This window comes from Phyllopteryx taeniolatus, chromosome 4 (assembly GCF_024500385.1).
Source record: "Phyllopteryx taeniolatus isolate TA_2022b chromosome 4, UOR_Ptae_1.2, whole genome shotgun sequence".
In the NCBI taxonomy this organism is placed as follows: domain Eukaryota; kingdom Metazoa; phylum Chordata; class Actinopteri; order Syngnathiformes; family Syngnathidae; genus Phyllopteryx; species Phyllopteryx taeniolatus.
In genome coordinates, this window is record NC_084505.1 from 8,684,863 (window position 1) to 8,709,490 (window position 24,628).

Here is a 24,628-nt window from a genome sequence, read left to right on the forward strand (position 1 = left end):
GTTAGGGTTAGTATTTATACTTTTAAGGTGGAAGTGGAACGCTGTAGTCTGGCTGTAGTAGAGGCTAAGCGGCGTGGCTGTGTATAGCTGTCCCAAAATTAAATTTAAAACACAACAATATCGAGGCACTTCTAATTTCGCGATATCGTCATTTCGTGAATATTGTTACATCCCTAATGCTAATAGTTGGAGAGGCGTGGCTAATTGTTTGTGCAGACTAATGCTAACTTCCTATTATAATTGTTTGTGTTTTCAGCTTTTCATGGCAAGCTAGTGAATATTAAATAATAATAATTTACATTTCTATTTTGCACTTACCGTGAAAATGTATGTCCTTAATAAACATAGCTCATGCATTTATTTTTGTCTCAATTTCTTTGTTTCAGGCAGGGAAACTCTACTTTCATTCTGAAAAGTTTCCACTGTAATTTTTATGGTGTGATGAGTCAGTTGAGCCTTTCAAGATTTCCAGATGGATGTGGAAATTTATGTAAAATGATTTCAAAATAAGTTTAATAAAAGGTACATACAGTTTATAGATCTACTCTGATCTGGAGGATGCAACTGTAAATGGAAACACTGTTTTATAATATTGTTGAAATTGCACTAATTTATGTTTTGACGTGAGATTGATGATTTGAAACAAGATTTGCAACAAGATAAAAATCATCAAATGTGAATATTTTCCCAAATTCTGTTGTAATTATGTGCATCCAAAAAACGTCCAAAAAAAAGAAATGTAATTGTTGTTATTTATAGCTTACAAGGCCAAGCATATACTGCTCCGGCCCACTTGAGATCAAATTGGGGTGAATGTGGCCAGTGAACCAAAATGACTTTTGCCACCCCAACGTTGTAGACATTGGGGCTCAGACTCACCTTCTATCTAAATCCTAATTCGTTATTCGTGTCGACAGTAACAAATTACTTCAGAGTCGAATCGTTACTCCTTTTACAATTCTGAAATAAAGACATGTCACAGTCCAACAGCCATTTGATTATTTGAAAACTGTCTATTGAACCGGAAACCGAGTACGCTGGTGCGTTTTGGCTGCCACTTTTCCCTCTGGAAAAGTTCTTCTTTTTAGTTTAAAATGGCTTACTTTAACCAGGATCCCTCGCTGTACCGTGGTCAAAGGTAGAAAACGGGTTGGTTTTGCGCCTGTGCCTCCTTTCTAGCTAGCTGGCTGGCTAGCAGGCTAGCTCTCGTCATCTGCCTCGCTGGATCTTGCTCAACTTTCTTCTACTGATTGTGCTTTGGTTGTGAATATCTGTGCAGCTCCTTGGGCGCGGCTGTCAGATGCCTCCTTCCAGGGAGATCATCGTCTCCGTGGAAGACTATAAGAACGGAACACAACGGCGAACATATGCAGAAAATATGGGCAGTCAGTCAAAATATTGTGTATTTTTGTTTTAAGTAAATGTGCCGTGGCAGCAGTTTCAGTTCTTGTCAGAATAAAGTAGTAGTATGATATTTTAAGATTCGTTCTGATTCGAGTCCAAAAATTCTTATTTAATGATCGCTTTTCCACGCCCACTCAAATCCTAATTCGAGTCACCACCGATTTGTGCAAAGCCATGACTAGATATTTAGTATTTCTACTGGTGCTTAGTCCCAGTCTCCTCCCAAGAAGTGCTTCATCCTGCTTTGCCGAATGCAGATGTTGGTTGCACACGTTTGTTTACGGAAACACTGCCACAGCGTAACAGTTGTTGTGGACAGTCTGAAAATATGCAAATTTGTGTCTCCAGACTGTTTGGTGTAGCCGCTGATGTGCAGAGGACAGCGATGTTATCAAGCACCGCCGGCTTGATCTGGATTTTCCATTGATTTCCTGCAACTAAAAAAAATTACTACATGGTTTTTATATAATTTTCTGAACGGTATCTTGGCAGGTGGTACGGTAGGCGACTGGTTAGCGCATCTGCCTCACAGTTCTGGGGACCTGGGTTCAAATCCGGCCTCAACAGTGTGGAGTTTGCATGTTCTCCGTGTGCCTGCGTAGGTTTTCTCCGGGCACTCCGGTTTCCTCCCACATCTCACAAACATGCATGATAGGTTAATTGGAAGGAAGATGAATGAACAAATGAAAGTCTGCCCACCTCCTATGCTTTCATTATTTCATTTTTTCATCAGTGCGACATACGTATTGCTTTCAGTCGATGTCTCATATTTCCAAGATGAATTGAACCTTCGTATGATTTATTTTTAAAACGTCAATGTAAGAGTGGTGGCAATGAGAGCTATTGTATGACGAAACAGTCTAAGATTAGTCCGCTCTGCATTTGAGCAACCAGAAACAAATGTAATAGTCCAAGATTCTTCAACTTTCTCATTTTCATAGCAATGCAAAGAGAACGGTGCCTGTGAGCTGTACACACGTGTTCCTTTATGATAACGCAACTTTATTTATTTTAGTCCACTTTGTTCACCTCTAATATTTACAGGAGGACCAATGTCATCCCATTAACCGTTTTGACTTGAATCTCAAGTGAATGAATTGATAATACATCTACTTGCTTTGTTACTTTTTTTTTGTAAAACTAAATGTTGTTGTCTTTCTAATATCATTAGGTAAAAATAGACTTCACTTGGCAAAACAAGATTACCTGACCAATGACTTTCATAAATAATGCAATGACTTACAGTAATTTGTATAACCTTGTTAATAGTTGCATGGTATTGCATAGTATTGTTGGCATTGTTGAATTTGGTGTCCTGCACAATGGTAATATACGTCCATCCATTTTCTGTACCGCTTATCCTCACTAGGGTCGCGGGCGTGCTGTAGCCTATCCCGGCTATCTTTGGGCGAGAGGCAGGGTACGCCCTGAACTGATCGCCAGCCAATCACAGGGCACACATAGACAAACAACCATTTGCACTCACATTCGTACCTACGGGCAATTAGTCGTTATACATATCCATCCATCCATCCATTTTCTGAGCCGCTTCTCCTCACTAGGGTCGCGGGCGTGACGGAGCCTATCCCAGCTATCATCGGGCAGGAGGCAGGGTACACCCTAAACCGGTTGCCAGCCAATCGCAGGGCACATACAAACAAACAACCATCCGCACTCACATTCACACCTACGGGCAATTAGTCGTTATATATATCCATCCATCCATCCATTTTCTGAGCCGCTTCTCCTCACTAGGGTCGCAGGCGTGCTGGAGCCTATCCCAGCTATCATCGGGCAGGAGGCGCGGTACACCCTGAACTGGTTGCCAACCAATCGCAGGGCACATACAAACAAACAACCATTCACACTCACATTCACACCTACGGGCAATTAGTCGTTATATATAATTTGAGATCATTTATAATGTGTATTTAATCCGTGGGAAAAATGGAAAATGCCTCCATGACCTCTTATTGAAGCAGCTGCATGGCATGCTGTATATGAAGACAATCCCCCAGACAGCAGGTGGTGGCGGGTCAGTTGAAGGAACTGAGTATGAACTATAAGGTTACAAGATTTGTATGGACTTGCCTGAGCAATGTATACCTCATGGCCTTAACCAAGATGCAGGGACGTGTGTTCATCAACACTGCTCGCACTTACTTATTTGCACCACTATTCTCTAGTTAGACAAGCCATGGAGGAGCCTAACTGGTGGGTATGCAGCAGGCCAGGGCAGAGCCACCAGTTGCTCTGTGTCACAGGCACATTATCAAGGGCAGAGGTCACCATTATGAAGCCTTTGTCACCTGCAAATCCGTCTTCTCTTATCCTGTGTCACTAATGTGGTGGAGCCACACGCACATTTCTAGCAGTGCATAAACGTGTTTAAAACTGCAATTGTTTAGCTTTTACATGGGTTCAAAGTGCATTAAATCAGTTGCTTAGGTTACCTATAATCAAGAACTTTTAAATTGCATGAATACTCTTAAAACCGTAATTTTAAATAAGTTAAACTTCATGTTTAAAACATTCATTGTGCTGAACATGGATAAAAGCCTTTCTGAATTGCATGAAAATACCTAAAAGCTGTTATAGTGCATTAAGGGATTCAGTAAATAAATCTGAATTTATAAACGCAATACAGATCAATCACTAAATATGCAGGAACAAATTACGTCAACTGTATGTTATAATTCAATTGAATTCCATTCAGTTTTATTTATACAGTGCTAATTTACAACAGAAGAAATCTCAAGGCACTTTACAGGTAAGGAACCACTCTCCTCACACATTAAGAGACCAACTGAACCCTGCACGAGCAAGCATGAGGTGATGGAGGCGAGGAACAACTTCATCTATGGGGAATCGCAAACGGATCCAAGACCTGTGTGGGCTGGCCGTCTGCCTCGTTTGATTAGGTTGATGTTGTCAGACAGAGGAGAGGGACAGCAGAGAGAGAGAAATAGGAGAGGATAGGATTATGATATGGTTTGTTTGGCGCTGTTTTTACACCAAACGCCCTTCCTGATGCAAAACAAGAAAATGCAGTTGTAACTGTCTAGTAGTCTAACTGGAAACGATGTGGAAGTAGAGCACATGCAGTGTGAGCTATTAAAGGTTCCTCCATGCATGCCCATATGCGAGCAAGTACAGGTTAAAGTGACCTCCGCGAAACATCCACAGTGGTAGCTATTTAAACTGAAGACGCGTGTGCAGATCAGTTTCTTAGAAAGGATACATTAAAACAGCAGGTGTTCAATCACGAGTGCCATCCATCATCGTCGGAGATGTGTTTTGGCAATATTAGATGTTGATTTGGAACAAGGTCGAGGCCCGGAATCGATTGGCAACACGTGCCTGGGGTAAAAATAGCGGGCTGAAAAGCAAAGCCGCAAATCTCCCGGTGTTAACATTAGCGAGCATGGCAGATGTGCAGAGCCGACAAGGGTTCGTCACACAGCTGTCTGTCCCCTCAACGAGCTCACAGAAAGTGACAAAACCTCAGAGATGAGTCATCCTAAATGCCAGGACACTTTAACTTGTAATTAGACAAACCATTGTGTTCTTTTGACGCACCAATGTAATTGTTTTGTATTGTATTGTTAATTATTATAATTCATCATTATATCATTATTTGTCACTTATACTTCCTATTTTGCGCTCAGTGGTCAAATATTACAGGAGCATAATTAAGCCTGAGAAGAAAAAGATGTGAACTCAAAATGGTACCATGAGAGTAATTTATCCATATAGTTCAATACATGCATACCATAACTGCTATGATATACATATCTTCTCCTCTAACAGACTCTTTAGTTTCTGGACGCAACTTGATTCTTTCTGCTGCTCTTACACAAGACGTCAAGTAGCTTGAACACTTACTGTGACACATTCATTGACAGCAAACTTCTCTAGGTTGCATCCTCCTCCTCAAGGATTATGAACAGAGTACTCTGAAAAACAAGTGATTTAGACACTGTAATCAAAATATAATCTCATTTAGAATAAGATCAGTCACCGACGTCCATGTAAATGTAGCCGATGTTGCCTCTTCACGGCTGCGGGGTAAAAGGGTCACTTTCATAAAGTGTGCTGGCATTCGAGACATGAGCAAAATGTAACATCTGTGGTGTCAGGGGTCACAAGCGACAGTCAACCCTGGGTGAGTGTGAAAGAAAAATAATACGACGAAGCAGGTGCCGTTTGCCTCTGATGCCAAACACGTCTGTCAGTTTCCACGTCTCACTGAAAGATATTCCACAACGAAATAACAATATAGCAAGAGATTTCGTTTTGGCTTGCACGTGCCCACATTGTATTGAGCCTAGCACGCAGAGGCTAAAAACAGCAATGATTGATGCAGGGCTGTCGTGAATTATGCCAGCCATGGCCGACAAGTACGGTTGCTCCCGCTTGGCGATGAAGATTCAGTTTCATCATCCTCATCAACTTCTTGTCCTTCAGCACATTTGGCACCTTGTTAGGACCTGCTGGGATTTATCATCGCCTTCAAAATAATACTTACAGTCAGTTACTTAATTGCGTAATGTCACACTTGATGGGTGGGCACACATTCCTGAAACCCAAAAATATTATAGAGAAGGAATTAAAAGTAGGTTTTCCCATGTCCACTTCAACGAGGCAAGAGGAGCCCTCTCTAGACCCATAAGAGGGTGCTGTGGGCACCCAAAAAAAAGTAGCATTTTGTCTTGTTTTTTTTGTTATAAATACCTTCAATTCATGTGTTACTAACCCCCAACACCCTATTAAGGACCGCTACCTTCGCAGTGTTTCCGGAAAGAGGTGTTAATTCCACCTTGAATTGGCAGAGCCATTCGCATTCACAATCACACCAATTTAGTTCACACCTTAGCACAATGTAAGAGTCTTCAATTAACCTAAGAATAATGTTTTTGGGAACGTGAGAAAACCGTAATCCACAGAACAAAAACATGCATGCATTGCGAGAACAGGCAAGGTCCATACAAGAAGGATACGAACCCCCAAGGCCAAGTGTGAGGTGGACATGCTAACCACTCACCCACCATGCTGCCTGTAATATTTGTTGCATTAAAGGTACAGCATGCAAGGTTTCAAACTGCTAGCAAGATTTGAATGTAGCCTCACTTTCTCCCCCACCCCCGCCCCCGTCTCTGGCCAAAGAAATGGCCCAAACACGAAATGTTGTGGGTTTTATTTTTAATTTTTTTGGAATGTACAATTAAAAATAAAAGAGAAGTTCAACTTACTTGACAACCCGGTGAGAACAGTGTTTGTTCTTCTGTCAGCGCCAGTGATCATTTCCAAGCCCAGCAATATGCAGCTGTCCGCCACCATTATGCAGTGCCATGAAAAACTATTTGCACCCTCTTTTTTTTTTTTTTTTTTTTAAGATCATCAAACAAATGTAAATATAAGACAAAGAATACCCAAGTAGACACAAAATGCAGTTTTTAAAATGGTGAATTTATTTATTAAGGAAAAACTGGCAAATAGTCTTTCACATCTCTGTCATGCCACAGCAGTTCAATCGGATTCAAGTCTGGACTTTGACTTGGCCACCCCAAAACCTTCATTTTTTTTTTTTTCCACACAGGGACGATTGATTACCTTCGTTTTTTTTTTTTTTTCCCTTAATAAATAAAATAAACATTTAAAAACTGTTAATAAACTATTTGGTCATGCCTCCTGTCTCTATAGTCTCTGATTGGCTATTCTTGTCCCGCCGTGAACAGTTTCAAAATCCATCCATCCATTTTCTGAGCCGCTTCTCCTCACTAGGGTCGCGGGAGTGCTGGAGCCTATCCCAGCTATCATCGGGCAGGAGGCGGGGTACACCCTGAACTGGTTGCCAGCCAATCGCAGGGCACATACAAACAAACAACATTCGCACTCACATTCACACCTACGGGCAATTTAGAGTCCCCAATTAATGCATGTTTTTGGGATGTGGGAGGAAACCGGAGTGCCCGGAGAAAACCCACGCAGGCACGGGGAGAACATGCAAACTCCACACAGGCGGGACCGGGGATTGAACCCCGCTCCTCAGAACTGTGAGGCTGACGTTCTAACCAGTCGCCCACCGTGCCGCCCAGTTTCAAAATAATAATTAAAATTAAATTAGAGGCATTAGATGGGGCCAGAGGGATGATTTTTCAAAAGATCATTTTAACAATATTTTACTGTTATATCATAGAGCTTTAACAGAAAAAAAAATAAATAATAATTTTTAAACTTCAAACTCCCCTTTAATTTAACTGTTTCTGTTTTCCAGAAAAAATACTTTTCTCATTAAAAGATTACTATATGTATATATATATATATATATATATATATATATATATATATATATATGTATATATGAACAATTTTACACATACATTTAAGGTAAAAGACTAATGTTATTTTGATAATTGTATTACAACTCAAATATATAAACGGCTCCAAAATAAATAAGAATGGCTTAAAAATATTTAGTAATTGCATTTATTTTAATAAGTGATGTATCAATTTGGATTTACTTTTGTAGAATTTGTAGAATGAAGAAAAATATTTGACCATTTTAATCAAACATTTATGAATAAATAAAAAAAATTTAAAATAGTTATTCATTTTTGTTTAGTTTCTAAATCTTTAATGATTTAATAAATTCTGTTTAATTAAAAATTAAATAATTAAAATGATTTGATTTAAAAAATAATCCATTTTACATAAACTACAAAAATAGTAAAATAAATATGAACATTTTCGGTTGATTAAATAATTGGCACTTAATTGATGAGCGCAAATTATTATTTTTATTGTTAAAATGAACTATCTTACATTTATATATATATATATATATATATATATATATATATATATATATATATATATATATATATATATGTTTATTTATTTTTTAATCAAATGTGGCCCTTGAGTACAAACATTTGCCCACTCCTACATGTTTTTGTCTGTGGTATGTATAGCTGTTGTACAATGAATTAGATTTAAAAGAGAGAGAGAAAGAAGATGTAGTAGAACTCCAGTTAATATGTCCTGTAGTTTAAGCCAATATCCATTTTTAAAAAGCCCATACTAGAGCTGGCAGCATGATCAACGTTGTTCTTGTGAGCCGGGCGCAGCCGCGTGTCAGTCGGTGTCAGGACAGGAGTGTCCTCTACTGCTGCATTCTGGATGTCGCAAACCTCGCGCATATTTTTCCTCCTCACAACAACGACAGTAGGGGCGTCCATCATGCATCGGCTTCTGGTCTTCTTCTTTGCGCTGCTGTGTATTTGCAGCGCCAACAAATGGAAAAAGAATTTTAAATGTCCTTCAGGATGTTCGTGCACGAAGGAGACCATCATGTGTGTTGGCACCACGCACGTCCCGCGCACCGTGCCTAGTGACATCAACTCGCTGTAAGTAACATGTCTACAGTACTAGATCCAGATTCAGGACTTTTAATGTCATGCGTATAGTTGATATAAAAAAAAAGGTAAACATGCTATCAAATTCTTACTTGCATGTTTCCCCCATCACATAAAAATAATAATAAATAAAAGACATATATCCTCCATAGCTCCAGTGTTACTGGTTCCCTTTGGGGGTTCAAGTGTCCCAATGTGAGTTTTGTTTCTCCACCAGGAGCATCGTAAACGGCTCCATTGCAGAAATTCCAGAGGGAATGTTTTCACTCATGCCTTCTCTGCACCTCCTGTAAGTGCATTTGTGAGCTGACACTGTTCACCGATTATTGTTGACCTACAATTTTCTGGATAAACTCGCACAATCTTGAGCCTATAGAAGAGCTGTATCAAAATGACTTCTTTTTTTTTAAGGTACTAAATGCTCTGTTATGAGATTTACATTGTAGTCATCATACTGAGCTTAAATGTAACCAAAATATTAGACAGAGCTCAACGTATAATGAAGTGTAGTAAGTGTAGTTCTACAATACTGAAAACTAGTACCACAATAACCATCTTGTTATCAACCTCTCCAACCAAGCATTAGCATTATTATGTTTTTTTAAGAGCCAAATTATGAGGATTGGATTTTAGTAAATTATGGAAGTGTACCTAATTTTGTGTCTGTAGTCGGTATACAATGTAACACTCACTCCCCTTTTTCGCAGGCTTTTAAATGCAAACTCTTTGACTACAATTCAAGATGATGCTTTCTACGGTCTTCCACATTTGGAATATTTGTAAGTAATTTAAACTAGCACATGAACATACTGTGTAGAACAAATAAGATTAGAAATTAAGTTGTATGTAATAATGTGGCGGCACGGTGGAAGACTGGTTAGCACACCTGCCTCACAGTTCTGAGGACCAGGGTTCAAATCCCGGCCTCACTTGTGTGGAGTTTGCATGCTCTCCCCGTCCCTGCGTGGGTTTTCTCTGGGTGCTTCGGTTTCCTCCCACATTCCAAGAACATGCTTGGTCGGTTGATTGAAGACTGAAAATTGCCCGTAGGTGTGAATGGGAGTGTGAATGGTTGTTTGTTTATATGTGCCCTGCGATTGGCTGGCGACCAGTTCAGGATGTACCCCACCTCTCGCCCGAAGGTAGCTGGGATAGGCTCCAGTACGCCTGTGACCCTAGTGAGGATCAGCGGTACAGAAAATGGATGGATGGATGGATGGAATAATGTGAAATGACACAGGGAAAACGTATTGACCACATGAAGAAAGGGAGGTGCAAAAAGACATACATACATACAATTTTTCAATATGCGTAACACATACAGAGGATTGAAATTACGGTACTCAAGGGCCAGCAGTGCTGCGAAAGAAAATAACATCAATATAAAAGCTAAATAAAATATAGTATAGACAGTATAAAAAGTATTAATTGAATGTGCAAATATCAAAGGTCAGCTGCCGTCGGGCATAGGGGGTGGTCGGCATGAAGGCGTAAAGGAATCGTCGGTTGCGCAAAGTCAGGTGTCCTCAACCATCGACGCTGATACGATACTGATTGTGACCCAGTGACTCCACCACCACCGAGAGCCGGTCTCCGACAACCAAGTAATGGTGGCCGCCGTAGTCGAAGAAGTCTGCAACCGCCTTGAACCGGGTGGACGGTGGTGAGGACAACAGGGGGCCGCCTGTGACGGATCATTACAGTCACAGTGAGCACATCGATACCTGGTGGCATGTATGTCCTTCGACCAGGCCAGTAGACTATGGCACGGGTGCGCTGCTCCATTGCCAAAATACCCTGGTGGGCAGCATGGAGGTGCTGAAGGACTCATTCTCGGATGGAGGGACCACGACATGGTCGTGGTATAGCAGGACGTCATCCTGCGCGTAGATGGACTCACAGACCGGCGACAGGCAGGGTCATTAGCGTCAATCCTCCACCCATGAGACCGCTCCGAGTTCCTGTGCATCATCACGGATGGAAGCTATAAGAGCCGACTCCACGGCATCAGGCACACTACGTGACCATTCGAGAGACCATTCGCTGAGCCAGAGGGAGAAGGATGCCTCGAGGTGGCATCAGTGACGAGGTTGGTCTTGCCAGGCAGGTGCACAATGTCCAAGCGCCACAGAAGGGTACGTTGTTTGAGTCTTAACAGGTGAGAATTCATAATCTCATCCAGCGTACAGTCACCAAAGATATTTACGAGAGGTTTATTGTCTGTAACCACAACGAGGGTGTCACATCCTTGCGTGAAATATCGTGTCTGCTCAAGGCCCCAAGCCACACCCAGGGCCACACAATCGATGGCAGCATAGCGTTGTTCCGCCAAAGACAGGAAACGAGAACCAGTGAGGGTGATTCTCCAACCTCTTGGGCAACAATCTGGCAAGCCAGAGATGCAGTCACAAAGTTGTTGGAGAAGGAAGTAACCAATCCACGCCTGGACCAGCCAGGGCGGAGGCAGGTAAGTTTCTGCATGTCATAGATTTCTACGCCCTCACGGCTGGCCCCACAATGGCCTGTTTGGATTCCTGGAGGGCCACCTCCACTTCGGAAGACCATGAAAACTTGCAGCGCGGGCTGAGGAACGGTATGAATGGCACCATCGTGTCGCGCAACTGGGCGTAGTTGGCCACCTGGTTGACGAAGCCGAACCAGCTTCTAATGTCCGTCGTGGACGTCAGGGTGGGAAAGTCTCTTATGGCTTCCCAGAACTTCGGGTGTAGTTCTTTGGCATTGTCCAAAACCCTGAATCCAGCAAAGTCGACACACCTGTCTGCATTCAAGACAATGCCTGACCGGACAACACAGGTAAGGAAATCGATGGTCCTCCACCAGTGCTGCTATAGGTCAGTGTCATAGTGGACAGTGTCATCTACACAACATTCTTTGCACTCAAAGTCAGAGAAGACAGCATCAAAACGGCGGTTATAGCCATCCCCAGGCGACAGGAAACCTTCTGGTGCCCTGGTGTAACGCCAGCGGCCGAACGGCGTGATAAAAGTAGTCAGATGATGATCTGATTCGCGAAGGGGTACACTGTGGTAGCCATTCCAGGCATCTGTGACGGTCTTCGTGGTGTTCTTCGGGATACGACGTGCAAGGTGGAACGGGGATTCAGTAGCGGAAGTCTCACATTTGCAGAACTTGTTGAGAGGTGAGAGGTCCACTGTCGTGCGGGGGGAGCTGTCATGTTTACGAGTGACTACCATACGATGACACCAAGTCACCAGTTCATCTGACTGTTATTATCCGGTGTTCAAGGGAATGGCAACTCCGCAGGGCGTGGTGGAGGGGCCATTTGCCGGGGACATGAGCACTGTGCGTCATGGGGACTATATGGACCCTTGCAGCTGCTGTTGGTGAACCACGTAGCATTGAAGGTTGAGGCCATGTTCTGTGTGTCCAGAGTCCCACCCTGCTGACACCAGACGGAAAGTCCCTAGTCAAGAGGCCAAGGTCGAGCAATGACTCGTAGGAGAGGTACATTGCTCGAACTGACGTGGTTCACATATATCATGGAGCAGCAGGTCGAGAGCCTATCGAAGAAAGCCCCTTCAATGGCTATGGGGGAGCGATTGGCAGCAGAGAGGTTGAGAATGACAGGGTGTCGGTACTCACAGGCAAGGAACCCCTCCAGAGACCAAAGGTTTGATTATGTGGCAGTGTCTGCAATGGCGGATATCCTCGACCCTCTGATAGAACCACGGCCACTGGTGCCAGAACCCCATTCGAACAGCTGGTCAATTGAGATGACGACTGACACACGCGGGTGGTCTCTCGGCGCGTCGCCACTCACCCTTTGAAAAGATGTGGTGCTCGAGTCAGATGGGCAAGTGTCCGTGGACCCCATTCTGTTTCATAGGGGAATGGCGCTGGTCCCTATGACATGTGCCCGGGTGGGCCCCAGATTGGATTGATGAAATCTGGGAAATAGGGTCTCTATGGTGGCCTATTGACTGTCGCTTCTGCCCTATTGCAGTCACTGCAAAACTTGGTGAGGCTTGGTGTTCCATGCACGAGACCCCTCTGTGAAGACCTTGAAGAAATGCTTGCAGTCCGTACATGACGCTAGCTTGGCCTGGTCCGCCGGGCAGCGCCCGTCCGTGGAGTTGTCTTTTGGCGATGAAATGAAGACAATGCAGACAGGGTGGGCGATGGGAGAGCGTTACGAGCCATCTCTTTATTTTTGACGAGTGCAATCACATCGTTCACTGGTTGACATACGACATCAGATATTCCCAGTGTTTCGCGACGTAATGTCAGAGTCATAAATGCCGTTGATCAAGACATCACGGATAATGTTGTCGGTATAGTCCACATTCCTGCCCCACTCACAAACTGCATTGTAGGCACATGTTTCAGCTTTTCCTCGCACCCTGGGAGAGAAGGCATGGAATGCTTCATCACGTCTCTGATGCAACTGAAGCAGCTCGGTGCGCAGGATGCAAGTGACCACTGGAATGACAGCAAGCGAACGCATGGCGGTTATGAGATCCGGCAAGGGTCCGGAAGCAGCATTGGGATTGGCTTTCAACGGGCTGTCTCCTAGATCGGCCCAGCTCACTGAAATAGCTGGAAGGGGGCCTGGGCATCTCCTATGCCAGAGCCAGTGTGGAAGACATCCCAGTGACGGGTAAACACATTCCATTCCTCTATTGATATGCCAATGTCCACCCTGGGTAGATCGAGCTTCGGGCCTTGAAAAGTCTGGGCTTGGGCCAGTGCCTGGGCAGGCGGGGTCTGATGAATAAATCCATGATTTGTCAACAGACCGATGGCAAGGGCCTCAGACACAAGGCGCAGCCAAGAACACAGCATTCGACGACAACCATGGCTCTGTCATGAAGAAATGCACTCCTCAATGGCAAGTTCCATTCTTTTAATGACAACGATGAAGGAGCCCTGTAGAGATACAACAACATATGCGAACTAAGGCTAACAACTTTTACATAAATAGATGCTAAGGGTTCTAACACCAATTAGAAAGCTAACTGTGATATTCATCCATCCATTTTCTTCCGGTTATCCGTGGTCGGGTCACGGGGGCAGTAGCTTGAATAGGGAAGCCCAGACTTCCCTCTCCCCAGCCACTTCAACCGTGGGCAACTCCAGAGTGGAAGAGAGTCCAAACCCTCTCAAGAGGACGGGTACCAGAGCCCAAGCCGTGTGTGGAGGCGAGCCCGACTATATATAGTCGGAACTTCTCGACCTCGCACACCAGCTCGGACTCCTTCCCCGCCAGGAGGTGACCTTCCACGTCCCTAGAGCCAGCTTCTGTAGCCGGGGATCGGAACACAAAGGTCCCTGCCTTTGGCCACCACCCAGCTCACATTGCACCAGACCCCTATGGCCCCTCCCACAGGTAGTGAGCCCATGGGAAGGGGTTCCCCAGTGACCCGTTTCCAGGGAAAACTATGATATCAACATGAGAATATATTAATTAACTGTGCAGATTTACAGGAATAGAGTCAGCAGACTAATGAAACCGCTGTGACATGAACCCATAAGGGAGACAACAATCAAACTGGCAATCAAAGTGGCCATACCACTTGTCCTCACAAGGATCGCGGGCGTGCTGGAGTTTATCCCAGCTATTGTCGGCGAGAGACGGGGTACACCCTGAACTGGTCGCCAGCCAATCGCAGGGCACATATAAACAAACAACCATTCGCACTCATATTCACACTTACGAGCCATTTAGAGTCATCAATCAACCTACCGCGCATGTTTTTGGGGTGTGGGAGGAAACCGGAGTACCCGGAGAAAACCCACACACGGGGGTTTTCAGAACTGTGAGGCGGATGTGCTAACCAGTCAACCACCGTGCCGCTGTGTGTATATAGCTATATATAGTCCACCTATTTATCCATTGTGCGGTTTGTTTAACAGGTTCATTGAAGGGAATAAAATTGAAACCATTGCCAAAAAGGCCTTCCGTGGGCTACGAGATCTAACTCACTTGTAAGACAAGTAGCTCCACATGTGTATGCAACCAATTATAAATCACAAACTATAACTTATGAGTTATACAACAATGTGTACTGATTTAGCTTTTGATCTAATGTTTAGATCCCTTGCCAATAACAAGATGAGGTTCCTGCCAAGAGACTTGTTTTTTGACATGGATTCATTGCTGGAACTGTGAGTTAGCACTTTGTGTATGCAGTGTGTGCGTATGCAGTGTGTGTGTGTCTTTGCGTTCCATTACTGCACTTCTACTTCAGCTGAGTCAGGCTATGTTTTGTGTTCGACAGCATTACAGTATCCCAAACAAATGTTAAACGCAAATCTTAATTCCTGTTTTTTTCTGCAGTTATAACACATTATTTGTTTTGTTCTCCATGTCCGATGATAGAGATCTGCGAGGTAACGCTTTCCAGTGCAGCTGTGAGAACAAGTGGCTGATGACGTGGCTGAAAAATACAAACGCCACAGTGTCAGACATCTTCTGTGCAGGCCCCAGTGACATGAAGGGCAAGTGTCTCAATGACCTTCCCATCACACCAGGCCAGTGCATGTCTACAGGTAAACAGAAATGAACCCAAAGCAGTCATTGCAATGTTGCCAACTGAGCTAAAGATGCCTTGTGTGGAGAGAAAGCGTGCAAATAATCAATGAAACTATTTAATAATTTACCATGACCTTACCCTGCACAGGTCGCTACCTCAAAGAGTCTATGCTTACTGTATTACAATAGATTTGCTCTTCTTTGTGCTGGAGCAGTTTTGCTCTGCGACAGGGGTGTTTGAAATACTTCCTCTGTTTATTTATTTATTATTTAATTATTCTGATGTTTATTGAAAATGCTGCCGGACAGAAAAGGGGGATAAACCGAAGGACAGAATGCACATGGGAGAATAGGGGTGCGAACCACAGCAAAACAATATCCATCCATCCATCCATTTTCTGAGCCGCTTCTCCTCACTAGGGTCGCGGGCGTGCTGGAGCCTATCCCAGCTATCATCGGGCAGGAGGCGGGGTACACCCTGAACTGGTTGCCAGCCAATCGCAGGGCACATACAAACAAACAACCATTCGCACTCACAGTCACACCTACGGGCAATTTAGAGTCTCCAATTAATGCATGTTTTTGGGATGTGGGAGGAAAACAGAGTGCCCGGAGAAAACCCACACAGGTACGGGGAGAACATGCAAATTCCACACAGGCAGGCCCGGGGATTGAACCCCGGTCCTCAGAACTGTGAGGCTGACGCTCTAATCAGTCGCCCACCATGCCGCCAGCAGAACAATAGTTCAAGTAATTTTACAAAGTTAAAAGGTACAAAGTTATTTGTGGATGGGGGAGGGGGGGAACACTCAGTGAGGACATGCAACAACTAACCAATAGGACAAGATGAATAGAAAAGAGCAGAGGAGGACAGGATGTAGGAAATGAGCAAGGCAGTGCAACTGATGAGTGTTGCGGTGGGATGCTTTTATAGTGTCGAAACACCTGTAAGAACCTGAGTTCATACCGTAATACAACTTGTGTTATTGTTAGTTGTCCCAGCATAAGCGATTCAAGGCTGTAGTGTGTCTATGGAACTTATTAGTGAGTGAACACCATATCACAATGCATGTCAGTCAACTGGTGGACGGAGTTGCTAAGCCGGCACTCACCCGCAAGTGAGGGGCCAAGACAGAGAGCCCATCCCGTGGAGGACCCAGCCAGTGGGAGGCCAACCACTCCCCAGGGGGGGGTCCCCCAGCCCAACCAAATCTCCACAGACCGGACCGCCACCTCCCACGCCCACGCCCAATCCCCTCCCTCCCCCCAGCCAGCATGGCCCACCGATGCCACCAACTCGCCACCCCCGGAGAGGACGGGGGCCTCAACCACCAAGAGGGCCCAACGCAGGAACCAGCTGCAACCTGAAAAGATCACAGCCCCCAAAGGACACAGCCCTCAATGATAGGCGATGGCGAGAGGGGAGAGGAAGGCACGGACCCAAAGGTGGTGGGGGGTTGGGGTTGGGCCACAGGAATCCAGCCAAGAGACGTGAATACCCACCACCCACCCTATTACTATGGTTACCAGGTCCCCGACTGGCAACCACTGTCCCTGTACCGACCGTGATCGTGTGTGGTAGGGTGTCATGTACTAAAATTGGGGTGTGAGGCGAGACGGTCACTGGGCAATGCCCAGCCATCCATCCATTTTCTCATCAGTAGGATTGTGGGCGTGCTGGAGTCTATTCCAGCTATCTTTGGGCAAGAGGCGGGACCCAGTCTGAACTGGTCGCCAGTCAATCGCAGGGCACATAAAGTGGATACGGAAAGTATTCAGACCCCCTTAAAATTTTCAGTCTTTGTTATATTGCAGACATTTGCTAAAATTATTTAAGTTCATTTCCCCCCTCATTAATGTACACACAGCACCCCATATTGACAAAAAATATATAAAATTTTTGCAGATTTATTAAAAAAAGAAAAACTGAAATATCACAAAGCCATAAGTATTCAGACCCTTTGCTCAGTATTTAGTAGAAGCACCCTTTTGAGCTAATACAGCCATGAGTCTTTTTGGGAATGATGCAACAAGTTTTTCACACCTGGATTTGGGGATCCTCTGCCATTCCTCCTTGCAGATCTCCAGTTCTGTAAGGTTGGATGATGAACTTTGGTGGACAGCCATTTTCAGGTCTCTCCAGAGATGCTTAATGGGGTTTAAGTCAGGCCTCTGACTGAGCCATTCAAGAACAGCCACAGAGTTGTTCTGAAGCCACTCCTTTGTTGTTTTAGCTGTGTGCTTGGGCTCATTGTTTTGTTGGAAGGTTAATCTTCGGCCCAGTCTGAGGTCCTGAGCACTCTGGAGAAGGTTTTCGTCCAGGTTATCCCTGTACTTGGCCGCATTCATCTTTCGTTTGATTGCAACCAGTTGTCCTGTCTCGCATGCACAATAACCTTCAGAAGTGGCCTATAATTGCTTCACCTGGATCCAACCCAGCCAAAAGGCGGGGTCGGGCCCAGGAGCCAACCTGAAAGCGGCCCAGTGGACGGGCCACCACCCACAGCGAGGGCCCCAGGGTGGTCCACCGGCCCCACCGAGGTGCCCCAAAGCCAGCCACCCAGAGGAGGAGTGGGAGGAGGAGGACACAGGCCCGGGGTGGAGCAGCACAGCCCCCAGCTCCCCACTCGGAGACCAGGATGAGGCCCCTGGAGTGGGGCCAGCGGGCATCTCCACGGCACCCAGAGACCTAGAGCAGCCCCAGGACCGGCCTCCGCAGGTGGGCAACACGGACAAAACCCAACCCAAGAGGAGGAGGGGGAAACAGGTACAGCATCCCCAGAGGCCTGCACCGTAAATCCGGAGCCAGAAGGATAGGGCTTCAAGTACATGCAAGTGACCCTATGGCATGCACAGGAGTCTAAGATGAGAAGATATGATTAGGTCACATTACATTACATTTCTGTGTGACATTCTTGTATCCCTTTTCAAGGTCGTTCCTTGACACAAATTAGTAATTTCCTATTAGCCAGTGCCTCTGCGCCATCTTGTGGCATCTTAAGGTGTTTCAGGAAGAGCACAAATTTTTTTTATTTTGTGACAAACAAACTGCAAATAGGCGGGGGTTCACGCATTGAAATCAACAGTATTTTCTTTACTACTTATCCTGTTCAGTGCAGCATGGTGGGCGACTGGTTAGAGTGTCTGCCTCACACAGTTCTGAGGACCGGGATTCAATCCCCGGCCCCGCCTGCGCGGGTTTTCTCCGGGCACTCCGGTTCCCTCCCACATCCCAAAAACATGCATGGTAGGTTAATTGACGACTCTAAAATTGCCCGTAGGTGTGAATGTGAGTGCAAATGGTTGTTTGTTTGTATGTGCCCTGCGATTGGCTGGCAACCAGTTCAGGGTGTACCCCGCCTCCTGCCCGATGATAGGTGGGATAGGCTCCGGCTCGCTCAAAACTGTGAGGCAGATGCGCTATCCCGTCGTCTCTCGTGCCGCCCTGAATATATTAACAAAATATTTTATTTTATCAATTCTTATATTACAACCAAATTCCAATGAAGTTGGGACGTTGGTGTTAAACATAAATAAAAACAGAATGATTTGCAAATCATGTTCAACCTATATTTAATTTAATACACTGCAAAGACAAGATATTTAATGTTCAAACTGATAAACTTTATTGTTTTTAGCAAATAATCATTAACCTAGAGTTTTATGGCTGTAACACATTCCAAAAAAGCTGGGACAGGTGGCAAAAACGACTGAGAAAGTTGAGGAATGCTCATCAAACACCTGTTTGGAACATCCCACAGGTGAACAGGCTAATTGGGAACAGGTGGGTGCCATGATTGGGTATAACAGGAGCTTCCCTGAATTGCTCAGTCATTCACAAGCAAAGATGGGGCGAGGTTCACCTCTTTGTGAACAAGTGCGTGAGAAAATAGTCCCACAGTTTAAGGACAATGTTCCTCAACGTACAATTGCAAGGAATTTAAGGATTTCATCATCTACGGTCCATAATATCATCAAAAAGTTCAGAGAATCTGGAGAAAACACTGCATGCAAGCGGCAAGGCCAAAAACCAACATGCCCGTGACCTTCGATCCCTCAGGCGGCATGCATCAAAAGCCAGCAGCTGTGATGGTATGGGGCTGTGTTAGTGCCAAAGGCGTGGGTAATTTATGCCATTAATGCTGAAAGGTACATACAGGTTTTGGAGAAACATATGCTGCCATCCAAGCAACATCTTTTTATCTTGTCTTTGTAGTGTATTCAATTAATTAATTAATGATTCAACATGATTTGCTAATCATTCCACCCACCTCCTCCTCCCAAAATTTTGCAAATTAGGAATGAGATTAAGGACACTGTGCCTCCAACCCATCTGAATTCTTCCATCACTGAGACTAATATGGGCACCATTGCGCATACCCGTCTGGCTTTTCTCTAATTTTGAGGAAGTATCCCTTGACAGACTTAAAAAACTCGTTAGTGCGGCAAAACAGACAAAATGCTTGATTGACCCTCTCCCTGGGAAACTCGTTAAAGAGCTGTTTTTAATCTTATGACCTTCAATCTTAACTATAAATTCATCAATCGGCGTTGTCCCTGCAGGTTTCAAGACATTATACGACACTTACTCAAATGACCCAAACTTACCACTTGAGAGTCTTTGCCATTATAGGCCAGTGTCAAATCTCCCATTTATTGAAAAAAAATCTTGAAAAAAACTGTAGTACAACATCTTTACAATTACAAGGCCTCTAGCAATCTATTTGAACTTCTTCAGTCTGGATTCAAGGCAGACCACTCTACTGTAAAGGCCCTTGCAAAATTGACGAATGATCTACTAGCAATGGATTGCAACACCTCATCAATACTATTATTACTCAAACTCAGCGCTGCCTTTGATACCGTTGAATAAAACAATATACTACTAGATCGCGTCAACAGACATATTGGTATTACAGGCCCAGCACTTTCTTGGTTTATATCCTATCTCTCGGGTAGGACGCAGCATGTAATTCATGGTAACGTGACCTCTGAGCATTATGATGTCACTTGTGGAGTCCCGCAGAGATCGGTACTCAGCCTTCTTTTTTCAGTAATAAATACGCTGCCGCTTGGCGATATCTCAAAGATTTAAGATTAGCTTTCACCGTTATACTTAGCTATACATGCCTTTAAAACAAATAAAACCACGCGATTGCTTTAATCTGGAGGTGTGTCTTGCTGAGATTAAACAGTGGAGGTCCTGTAACATTTTGCTCTTTAACCCTGAGAAAACTCAGGTGTTGATTACTGGCCCTGCTAAACATAGCCACTTGTTTAAGGACACCATTCTGAGATTGGACAAAAGGACCATGACACAAAGTGAGTGAGCAAAAAAATGTTGGAGTTATATTTGACTCAACTCTCTCCTTTCAAAAGAACATTAAGAATATTACCAAAACTGCATTTTTTTTCAGCTTGCAACATTGCTAAGATACGGCCCATCCTATCCGCTAGTGACGCAGAGATCATAGTCCACGCATCTGTTATGTCTCACCTCGACTATTGTAAAGTGCTAGTTTCTGGTCTTCTCATGTCTAATTTTAAAAGCCTGCAGTTAGTACAAAACGCTGGCCAACTTGCATTGGCTCCTGGTCTACTTGACATGCAGTTTTACGTCCTGTTACTTACTCATAAAATGTTACATGGGTTAGCACTCTCTTATATCGCTGACTTAGCTGTACTGTATGTTGTGTCACTCTTTACAGAGTATCAGTATCCACAGTATTCAGAACATAATAAGGATATTCATTACACTACATTTTTACATGATCTTTTATATGTTGGTATTTTTTTATTTATTGTGTACATTTTATTGGGGATGGTGTTATGATCTTATTTATATAATTTATCTTTTAGTGTCCATCCATCTATCAATTTGCTATATCGCTTATCCTCACTAGGGTTGCTGGTGAGCAGGAGCCAGTCCCAACTGAATGGGCGAAAGCCGGGATAAACCATGGACTGGCTGCCAGCCAATCGCAGGGCTTTGTCTTTTATTGAAAAATCACACTATTCATTATAGTATTTTTATTATTATTGATTTATTTAGTCGTCCTTATATATCTTTTTATACATTAGTCTTACTTTGCTATGATTTTTTTTTCTTTTACTACCTGTTATGTGAAGCATTTTGTGTAGCTATTTTCAGTTTAAAAAAAGTTACTATACTGACAAAGAAAAGATTGCGCGATTGATGGTTTTAAGAATTTAAACTCTTTCACATCATTAGCGAATCTGTACTTTTCTGTCTTTTTGTGTCTATATCCGTCCACAGACTTTGTGCGTCACCAGTCCATTCCCATTCAGTCAATCTCGGCAAACATCTTCTCCTTTAAGGAAGACATCTATGTGGCCTTGGCTGTACCCAACTCTAACAGCTGTGTGGTCATGGAGTGGGATCACATTGAAATGAATTTCAGAAAATTTGACAACATAACAGGTTGGACCGCATCCATTTTAAGAAATTATGAAAAAGAAAACGTATGTAATGTAACACACTTCTTTCCATGTTTTTGAAAGCACAGACTCTTGAATATGCTATGTCAGTGTTTCCCAATCTTTATTGAGCTTCGTTGCATACATCACTGTATTTTAGATTGGAAACATATCATGTCACAGCACCAAACAAAAATGTCACAAAAGGTATGGACATATAAATAAATATCGTGTTTCAGTTTAATCACACATTTACATTCACACATTACACATCAATGGCAACGGTGGATTCTGTATGTGGGTAAATTGGACCTTCATCCATGTAGTGGAAGAGCAGTCAATTGTTCTGCCTGTCACTATACGTCTCTGGCATACACAGATGAACAAAGATACATTATTTGTAGTACATACTGTAAATACATTTTCAGAACAATTAAGTAAAATATAATAATTTCTCGTGGCGCACCTTATGATCTCTAAAGGAAGACTAATGAACCACTGACCAGTGGTTGGGACTCACTATGCTGTGTTGTACTGCTGCTAACAGACCATTTCGCTCCACAGGGAAGTCTGTCGTTGGGTGCACGTCAGTTCTGCTCGACGAACATGTCTTGATCATTGTCACGCAGCTCTTCGGGGGTTCCCATGTTTACAAGTTTGATGATCAGCACAACAAGTTCACCAAGTTTCAATCCATTGAGGTCCTCAACATCTCCAAACCAAATGACATTGAGGTTTTCCGCATGGATGGCGAGTGGTACTTTGTGATAGTAGATAGCTCCAAAGCGGGCTTGTCTACTCTTTACAAGTGGACCGACCAACCAGACCAGAACCAAACTGGGTTCTATACCTATCAGTTCCTCCATGAATGGTTCCGCGATACAGATGCTGAGTATGTTGAAATGGACGGGAAGTTCTACCTCATTTTAGCGAGCCGCTCTCAATCACCCGTCATCTACTTGTGGAACAAAAGCATCTTAAAGTTCACGGTTCACAGTGAATTCCCGAATGCTGAGGACGTGGTGGCGGTCAAAGCTTTCCGAGTTGAAAATGAATTATATCTGGCCATGACCTGCTACATCGGTGACTCAAAAATACTCAAATGGACCACTAAGCAGTTCACAGAGATGCAGGCTCTTCCTTCTCGGGGGGCGATGGTCCTCCAGCCTTTCTCCTTCATGGACAGACACTACCTCGCTCTAGGCAGTGATTACTCCTTTACTCAAATTTACCTCTGGGACACAGAGAGCAAAACCTTCCACAAGTTCAAGGACTTCTATGTGCAATCTCCACGGTCCTTTACTGCAGTCACCACCGACCGCAGGAATTTCATCTTCTCCTCCAGCTTTAAGGGCAAATCGATGGTCTTTGAGCATATTGTGGTAGATTTAAGCTTATAAGGCAACATACCCACTTTGTGTCTCAAGCCAATAGTAAATGTGAGACTAGAAAACTCTTTGAGAAACATAAAACTTATTATTTCTGTACTATGGCAAGTGTCCTCAAGAATTCCACAACCAGAAACTGAACTTCTAATTGCTTCTGACGAGCTGGTTGGCTCCTTGCATCAGTGTACGACTGTCAATGCAATATAATAAGCTGCTCTGGATTTATGCACTGTATGACTGTGCTCATTGTACAGTAATGTCTATAGATGTCAGCTTTTATTGTAACTCTATTATGCCAAGCTAAGCCAAGAACGAAAGACACTGAAAAGACATTTTTGCACTTTGACAGATTCATAAACTGTAGTGCATCTGTATACTTTGCTGGTATGGACTCGTCTTGTAACACTGGTGACTTGATGTGCATGATGGGCATGTTGTCTTACTCTCCCACAGAGCAGCGGAATGTATGAGTTCAATATTAACCATGTAAAGCTCAATGCACAACATATATTGACCTATGCAAAATGCAAAACACAAGTCTATGCTGGTATTGAAATGCTTCTTGTTGTCCCTTTTTTGTATTTTTTCTTTAGTTACAGACTGCAGTACTGTTATGTGGTTTATTTGAGACAACCTCATCTTACTTGACCAATAAAGGTGTGTATCCTTAACGATTACATGTATCTGTTGAATGTATTAACAATGTTAACGGTATGCATTTATTTCTTGAAAATATTAATCAAATCCTTTCGCCGTGTATTAAAGAACATATAACCACAATTCATCTTGCTGTGTTTTTCTTGTCTGTCTTTATCAATATTCCAAAAGGCAAAAAAAAAACGAACGTGGGAGGAGTTTGGTGAGGCCATGAAAAACGACTCCCGGACGGCTTGGAGGAAATTCTGGCCCAGCATCCAACATCTCAGGAGGGGGAAGCAGTGCACCACAAACACTGTGTCTGGTGGAGATGGGGTGGTGCTGACCTCAATTCAGGACGTTGTGAGTCGGTGGGCCGAATACTTCGAAGATCTCCTCAATTCAACTGACACACCTTCCCATGAGGAAGCAGAGTCTGGGTACTCGGGCTATTGTATCTCTGAGATTGAGGTCACTGAGGTCATTAAAAAACTTCTTGGTGGCAGGGCCCTGGAGGTGGATGAGATCTGCCTGGAGTTTCTGAAGGCTCTGGATGTTGTAGGGCTGTCCTCGTTGACACACCTTTGCAACATTGTGTGGAAATCGGGGACAGTGCCTCTGGATTGGCAGACCGGGGTGGTGATTGCCTTTTTGAAGAAGGGGGACCGGAGAATGCCTTCCCACTATTACACTATTACACTCCTCAGTCTTCCTGGTAAGGCCTGTTCAGGGGTTCTGGGGAGGAGGGTCGGTCTGGAAGTCGAATCCCAGATTCAGGAGGAACAGTCTGGTGTTCAGCCTAGCTGTGGAAAAGTGGACCCGCACTACAC

At 43.9% G+C, this 24,628-nt stretch overlaps 1 protein-coding gene across 1 annotated transcript; it reads left to right on the forward strand.

The window, feature by feature from the left end:
• The first annotated feature begins 8,412 nt into the window (after positions 1 to 8,412).
• Positions 8,413 to 23,187, forward strand: LOC133477502 (leucine-rich repeat LGI family member 2-like). Its single transcript, XM_061772317.1, has 8 exons — positions 8,413 to 8,813; positions 9,040 to 9,111; positions 9,530 to 9,601; positions 14,718 to 14,789; positions 14,898 to 14,969; positions 15,184 to 15,353; positions 21,614 to 21,778; positions 22,339 to 23,187. Exons 1-8 carry the CDS (start codon positions 8,587 to 8,589, stop codon positions 23,172 to 23,174), a joined length of 1,686 nt encoding a protein of 561 aa, XP_061628301.1. The 5' UTR covers positions 8,413 to 8,586; the 3' UTR covers positions 23,175 to 23,187.
• Positions 23,188 to 24,628: the final 1,441 nt, after the last annotated feature.

What these genes read in the sequence shown, in the direction of transcription:
- LOC133477502 (XM_061772317.1), top strand. Translation starts at nt 8,587, where the DNA reads ATGTCGCAAACCTCGCGCATATTTTTCCTCCTCACAACAACGACAGTA. An exon ending in ATGGATTCATTGCTGGAACT is followed by an intron (nt 14,970 to 15,183) that starts GTGAGTTAGCAC and finishes GTCCGATGATAG; the next exon opens with AGATCTGCGAGGTAACGCTT. An exon ending in AAAATTTGACAACATAACAG is followed by an intron (nt 21,779 to 22,338) that starts GTTGGACCGCAT and finishes TTCGCTCCACAG; the next exon opens with GGAAGTCTGTCGTTGGGTGC.